Raw genomic sequence first — 7,969 nt, 5'->3', positions numbered from 1 at the left:
CTGACAGTTTATGCATGACTGCATTCTGGGTTGTATTTACACTTTAACATCCTTTCTGCCTTTGTTACACAGAGGAAGTCAGACGGTGCATTAAAAATGGCTACTGCATTTTTAATAGCTCACTCTTCCTCTCCTGGACATGGTGACCATTTGGCTGGTATTACTATTGCGTTGTTTCTGCGTTTCCTGGCCCCATGTCGCTTCTCTGCCCTGATGTTGAATTTCAGCCGATGAGCGAGCATCTGGGTGCGTTTTTATGGTCACTGTTGAAGCAGGAAGCACATTAAAGTTGTATAAGGGTTGAGCCTCGGTGGTCAGTGTTCAGCGCTACTTTACAGTGGAGTTAAAATGAAATATCAACCCCACTCTAGTCGGCTTCGAAGAAGATAATGGTGCATATAATATGCGAGGGAAAAGCAATATATTCAGCCTGATTCTGGTTCTGTTGAAACGAGAACAATAACAAAAATCAATGGGATTATTTATAGATTAATCCAAATATCTGTCCTGATCCTCGTAGGCAAACATGTGAAAGAAGATGCTCTGATCTGATGGGACCAAAATGCAGAAAACTAATATACATAATTCAAAGCATAATCATGTGCTGGAGTGGCCTAGTCAAAGTCCAAGTTTAACACAAATGAGAATCTGTGGCAAGACTTTAAAAAAATCCTGACTGAATTTGAGCTATTTTAGCATGTACAACAACCTCACTCTTTAGATGAACAAAATTTATAGAAACGCTCCATAAGACTTGCAGCAAAACGTGGTCCAATAAAATATAGAGTAAGGGGGACTGAATACAAATTCGGTTTTTAGTTTATAAAATAACTCAAAAACAAAGGGCCAAGTCAAAGTCTGCACTCAAACAAACTGTTCAGACTCAAAAATCCTTCAGTTTACTCTAAATTAAAACAAAGAAGAGTGGGCCGGAGTCCCTCCACAGTGATGTAAAAAGAGGTTTTTGTCATTTATTGTGCTCTCTATGAAGAACAAAATTGGTTAACGCTCACAGAAATGCATGAAGGTGTAAAAAAACCATTTCAAAACAAACATTTCCGTTTCCCACTATAAAGTTAGTTAGATTGGAGATGGTTTAAGACCATCTCCAATCTAAATAGCTCCATTCTAGCTAGCCGTTAGCCTTAAAGGGAAACTATGATTCAAAATTCACATATTGCACAATTATATATTTCTATTTGGATCTCGACTTCTTCTATAAACAACCCAAGTGTTTAAAAATTCACACAGCTGTTTTTTTGGCAATAATTTGGATGTTTTTTGGTGTTTTTGAAATGAGCCGTTTCAAAAACCTCCGAATTGATAAGTCACTGCACCGTTACCTGGCAACACCAGCCAAGGTCCAGAATGTCTGGTCAGCTGTACAATGGCTACTGGAAAAGACAAGAGCTTTGTTCTCGTCTTACCATCCAAAAACCACTTGCTGCATTTTTGTTGATTTTGCAGGAGGCCCCACTTATGCTTTTCAAAGATGTATGGTTATATACATCAAACATGTATATAACCATATACATGTCTGAAGCTGTTTTCACCTGCGAGTGTAAACACTGCGATGGGGGGGCGGACGCCCTAAAACAGCTCAAAATAGGCAGAACTGAGCAGACTAAAATCTCATTATCTAAGAATGATTTTGTGCAAAAAAATTTAATGAACTGGCTATAGAAGTTATTTTATTTATTTCTCTCTCTTTGTTGATTAGGTGGTTAGACCGACTGAACAATAACATGCCTGAGTTTTGAGGAACAGGACCAGCAAGCACATGTTTTAGCTCATTCTATCTAAGCGCAGTAATTCAAACCGGCTGTGGTCAGAAATGCTGAGCATCAACAAGAAAGTTACTTTGCTTCTGTGCAGCAGAACTGGTTCATCCGCCCCCTCGTTATCTGTCTTAATCCAGGGCTAAAACACAATCCCCTCCTTGGGCAAGAAGAGAAATCAGCTGCATTTCTTCATTTTAAAAATGATTCAGCAGATTTTTGCTTTACATGACTTTTCAAGGGATTTGCTATTTATAAAAACTGTCTTGCTTTCCTGGGACACTAGTTTTCTTTAAATTTCTGATTTATCAAAGAGAGTCTAATTTTTCATCTCATGACTTCACTTCTTTAGTTGCAAACAACAAGCAAACATTCAGCTATATTTACTTACAAAAGTATTCATATCCCTGGGTTCTTTTTTTCACACATTTTGTCTTATTGCAACTACAAACTGAATTTTATCAGGATTTTCAATCCAAAGAGCCACTTTCACCCCTGTGCAGCTGAATGACCCAACTTATCAATATATACTGTATAAAATGTCATTTTTTACATAATTTTAAGTGGGACAATAAATATTAATATTTACATGTCAATACATAAGACTAATTTCCTGATTGGCAAAAATGGTGAAAAACATCTAAGTGACGGTTCATGTGTTAAAATGGCCTAGTCAAAACAAAACTCATGTGATGTGACTGAGCTTGAACTACTTTACAAAGAAAAATGTGCAAAAACTTCAGTCTGAAATCTGGTAGACACACCATATGGTTTTTATTGAACTTTACAAATATTACTCTTATGTGACTGTTTGAACCTCATTTAATTTACCTCATTTAATTATTCCTTTTAGGTTATTTCATATATTAAAATTGTGCTTATTTGCCGAGTCAGAACCGCATTTATCTCAGGAAAAAGCTTCCAATTGTTTTTCATCTTCCTCCTCCATTTGCGTCATGTGAATTTGCTTTTCTTTTATCCTTTATTTTCTCTTCCGTTTTTCTATTATGCAAAGCGAGTCCCTTGACATCACAAGGCTTTCAAGCTTTACTTTCATGCCTGAAGCTGCATTGTATTCTAATTACCAGCAGTACCTCTGCCTACATTTGAAGCTAAATAATAAAAAAAAAAACACACACATGGCCACTATTAATTTGTATAAATATGGCTGATTTGTAGTTATAATGCCACTAATATGAGCCCACATGAGTGCATAGGAAGAATAAATGCAAAGCCTGAGGTTTCTGACACAGCTGCATCTCTGTAGCAGCTCAGAGAATTATTTTTCTCTCTTTCTGCTCTTAGATCTCCACCCTTCTCCACCACTTCAAGCTCATTTTTCAAAAGCCACGTTATCTTTGGCTGCCTTTCACACACAGATCCCTTTTTAGTTAATGGGAAGCACCTGAAAAATGGAGGCCATTAGCCGGATTATGCTCCGCAGCGGTGGCTGAATTTGAGTCGCTGAGGCCATGTAAGGTTGCTGGTGGAAGAAGGATGACTATTTGCAAAATATGCGACATGTTTTAGAATCGCCTGCGTTATCTTTGGCAGCAACAAACAACAGGCTGAGTGGACTCGGTGCCTGAGGCTAGGTCATTTTTAGCATTCAAGATTTTCCTCTAATGTAATTTGACTTTTCCCTGAAAGGGGCTGCAGCTGGTTTACTGTGTGTGGATGTTTAAAACTCAGATCTAATGTCCGTGCTAGGGACGCAAGCTATCGACTAATGTTGATTTAACTAACGATTAATTAATAAGCGGCCAATTTTTTTTTTTATAAGTCAACCTCTCTCCGTAACATAAACGGCTACATTTTCCATAATATCCTGGATTTTAAGAAGCAAACTGATATATCTTAACAATTTCCGGAATCGGTAGTATTACTGTGATGACTGAAAATATCGTTTCAAGTGATTTATATTGCAAAGCAGAACCTCTCGAATTCATTATACATTCCACTCCGGAATCTGTTAGGACCATCTCTCCGTTCTCTCCGCCATTTTTGTTTCTGTATCAACTGCTGCGCTTCGGGAGGATGACGAGCAGCGCCCTCTTCTGGATGGCGGACAAACTACAACACTAAAAGAACGTCTAAACGGACATTGGGTAAATCCAATTTAAATCTATTAATCGTATCCGCGCAGATAACCAAAATATCCTAACATTCATGTTGTAAATAGCATTACTTGGTAAGAATATATGCTAGTAACACACGCTCCTCCATGTTGGTGGACATCTTTTCCCACCTGGAGGAGGTTTTGTCTCTGTTTTTCCCTCCGGCATGCGGAGTGACCTCACGCTCCCTGCATGGAAACATGGCAGCGATGCTGTGAAATGTCACTTTGCTGCTGCTCACAGAGGCAGCGAGTTGCTGTGGGGTCTCATCCATTGTGGTGGGAAACAAACTGGAACAAAAGTCACATTTAAAGGTCAGACCGCAAAGCTCATGAATACAGACCAGATTGGCTGCATTCACTTATAAAATCAGAGCATTACATTTGGATTGCTGTGTTGAAGATGTATGAAAGCGCTATATGATTAAATTTACTGCTTTATGGCACCTGAGGAAAAAAAACTTTGTGAAAGGTGCTTTAAAAATCCTGTTTCTCTTGACCACATTATTTTTAAACAGCCATGTCACAGCAGGTTCATATAATTCTAATTAAACAGCAAGTTATATATTTGACCATCATTTTGTTGCTTGTCAGTAAGGGTGGGCAATATAGTTTTAAAGGTTTGTTGCAATATTTTCTGATAACAATAAATGTGTCGATTGAAAACTATTTATAAACTCTTGTTTACATACTTAATTACAATTATAGCTCCACAAACACAAATACTGCTCCTGAAAAACACAGTTTGTGTCACTAAATTGCACATAGTCGCTGCATTTAAAATGTTTTCCAATTTATTGATGCTCTCATTGAATAAACGGTGGAGAAAGTAGTAAAAATAACAATCCCAGAAATACGGGCAGCTTAGGGAGACTATAAATCAAAAATCTTAGTGTTAAGAAACGTATCACGATAAATAGACAATACAATAAATGCCCATCACTATTTCCAAGGTGTGCTAACACCTGACAGTCTAATAAACCCATTAAATACATCATTAAGGTTCTCAATAAGCTGCATGTTAATATGTGACGTTTTATAGCTTATTTGTCTTGTTTTTTATATTTTGCTTCAACTCAGGTGAAAATAACTGCAATAATTTTGATTGACGTAATAAATGTGGAAAGCATCTTCTGTAAATTTTGATAATTGCATTACCTGAAATTCATCTGAACATTGAATAAATAAGAGAAAATATTTTTGAACACTAAGCAGATCCATTTTTTTTATTTCAAAGCTGCATGAACAACATAATATGCATCCTCATAAATCCTTTCTAGACTTCTCCACCCAGAACAAAAGTAAATGCACAACATCTCAGGTTATATAATGAGCAATTTTCTTTCCATATTAAAGCACTTGTGGTTTAAGAAGATTAGTGTTTTATTAGCCCATGAGGTTGTTTTTAGGTTTGTTTTATTTCAGTTTGAAAGAAAACGTCATTCTTCAGTATTTACAGATTTCTCAGAGCTCTTTTGTGCTTCATTTCCTGGAACATGAAGACAAAAACAGGATTTAAAATACGAAACTATTTATTCTTCAGTTCTTCCCCACTCACTTTGCTGCAATTTGTTTTTAAACCAAACAGTTCCTGTCCTTTTTTTATTATTATTTCTTGTAAAAGCTTTAAAAAAAAATAGCTTCAGCCACATCACTGGCCTGCCCGGGATGAATAGCACAGCCAAAAAGAAAAATAACAAGCAGAGCTATGCAGAATATTAACCACAAAAAATAAAAAAATCACTCAGAGCTCCATTTATTTTCTTTTTTGCCATATTGTTCTTGTTACAGTGCAAAAAATGTGACAGGAATTCACAGATAAATTATAAAAGTTTATGTGCAGTGGAGCTCATCAGCAGACGCTACATGAGCACGCAGCTTTTCGCCCGGTCCTTCCTGATGGCGGGCGGATGTTCGTGAATCTCAGTCCGAGGCGGCTGCTGCGAGATCCGCTTGTGGGTGCGACGCGTTGTCGCGCGTTTGACCTGCGGCCGATGAATGTTGAACACGGAGGCCAGCGTGGTGACGTGGAAGACGTCGCGGACGCTGTTCTCGGAGAACTTCGAGGTGCACTCGGTGTAAGCCACAGCGCCGATCTGCCGCGCCAGATTGGTCCCCTGAAGACAGAACAAGAGTCTGTTACAAAAACAAGTAAATTATTACTTCACCTGCGAACAAAGACAGCGCTGGGAATTTCATCGAACCCCCTCGGGTCATTTTAAAACTAAACCTTTCTAGACGTGACGTTCCAGAGTTCTGTGTCGTTTCTGGAAATTTTCAAAATGCAAAATACCAAAGTTCACTAAAAACGTAAAGCAGATGTTTCTAAAGTAGTGAGGCTTTAAATATGAAAATAGGAAAAACTGGGAGGAAGGAAGGATCGAAGGACAGAAGAAGGATAGAAAGACAAGATTGGAAAGAAGGATGGAATGAATTACAAAAGGTTGGAAGGATGGGAAGAGAAGATTGGAAGGAAGGACAGAAAAGACACAAAGAAGGATGGAAAGGAGGACACAAGGAAGGATTGAATGAAGGAAGGAGATAAGAAGGATAGGAAGAAAGACAAGATTGGAATGAAAGACAGAAAGAAGGACACAAGGTAGGACACAGGGAAGGATCTAAGGACATGAGGTTGGAAGGTAGGATAGAAAGGACACAAGGTACGAAGGAAGTATGGAAGGCCACAAGTTATGAAGGAGAAAAGGAGGAAACTACATAAAGAAAAGAAAAGAAGAACCCAAAATGGGTAAGGGGATACAAGGAAGGAAGGAGAAGACAAGGGAGGAAAGGAAGAAATGAAGGGACTAAATTCTGGACATGAAGGACAAAACAAAGATTCAACTAAGACAAAAATCAGGACAGGACAACAGGAAGGAAGGAGGAAAGAAGGATAGGATGGAGCAAAATATGGAAGAAATGTCTAGGAAGGAAAGAGGATACAACAAAGTGAGTAGGAAACTAGAAAGTACACAAAAAAGGAGGGAAGAAGGAAAGCGAGCAAGGAAGGATCTATATTTTCCAAACTTTTTCATACAAAGAGGAATCCTGTGGCTCCCAAAGTGAACCAACGGGCCTAAAGTGGATTATTGTGTCGATTTATTTCACGCCAGATCATCCACTCGGCGCTGTAGTGGATGTAAGACCGTTGTGTTTGGTCATACAGGGACAAAAACAAATCACACTTTCGGTAATAAAACCCTGATAGCTTGTTGGGGCAAAGGGAAAAAACTCCCAACAGCAATAAAATATTTAACAGCCGTAAAACACAAACATAAAGGTTCTGTTTGTTCCTGCTGGTGTCCAACACCATCCTACAGTCAATTACAGAAGTTTTTATTATTAATAATACTTAAACTTTTCCGCCATTCGTCACGGTACACAGACTTCAGTGTGTTTTATTGGGTTTTTGCGTGAAGGGGCAAACCCAGAGCCAAACGTTATTGTGAAGTGGGAGGAAAGTGATGCATGGATTTCCAATGAGTTTAGAAGGGAGTTAGATTTTATTTAGGGGTGTATGAGGAAAGGGGGGTGTATCTATATGCATGAGACTCATTTCAGATTTGTTCTTTTAGTTTTGCTTTGGTGCGTCTCTTAAAATCCCCAAAAAACAAACTGAAGTTTCTCATGGTAATGTTAAAAAGTCAAATACTTTAGCAAAGTTGTGTAAATTTGGATAAAGTAAGATGATATGAAGTGAGTAACTACACATCTTTAAATTTCATAAACATTAATTCTTTGCTTTATTATCATGTTCACAAAAATGTGCCTTTTGTTTGCATTTATTTTACTTTGATGCCTTAAAAAGCCATTAAATATAATCACTAAATGGTTCATTGTGTTAAAATTTTTTATTACTTTACGGCATCAGCTTTTTTTTTTTTTTTTTTTAAAAAGCAAGAATCGGTTTAAATGTATTTTTTCAAAGAGGATTAGGACCACTGACAAAAAAGAAGAAGAAAAAAAAAAACCTTAGAATTCTGAATTTTTTTCCTTGGAATTTATTTTTCTTAGAATTCCGACTTAAATATCAAAATTCCTACTTTTTCTCAGAATTCCGACAGTTTTTCAGAATTCT

The 7,969-nt window shown here is 37.5% G+C and overlaps 1 protein-coding gene across 1 annotated transcript in view; it reads right to left on the bottom strand.

The window, feature by feature from the left end:
* Positions 1 to 5,293: 5,293 nt before the first annotated feature.
* LOC103481273 (rho-related GTP-binding protein RhoN-like) overlaps positions 5,294 to 7,969 on the bottom strand; it is a 36,312-nt gene continuing 33,636 nt past the window's right edge. The window contains exon 5 of the mRNA XM_008436662.3: positions 5,294 to 6,011. Coding sequence (XP_008434884.1) covers positions 5,757 to 6,011 — 255 coding nt within the window. The 3' untranslated portion in view covers positions 5,294 to 5,756. The remainder of the gene's footprint in view (positions 6,012 to 7,969) is intronic.

Source organism: Poecilia reticulata, chromosome 19 (genome assembly GCF_904066995.2).
Source record: "Poecilia reticulata chromosome 19, P_reticulata-male-v2, whole genome shotgun sequence".
In the NCBI taxonomy this organism is placed as follows: Eukaryota; Metazoa; Chordata; class Actinopteri; order Cyprinodontiformes; family Poeciliidae; genus Poecilia; species Poecilia reticulata.
The sequence above is the reverse complement of the archived record's forward strand: the minus strand, read 5'-3'. Positions and strand labels throughout refer to the sequence as shown.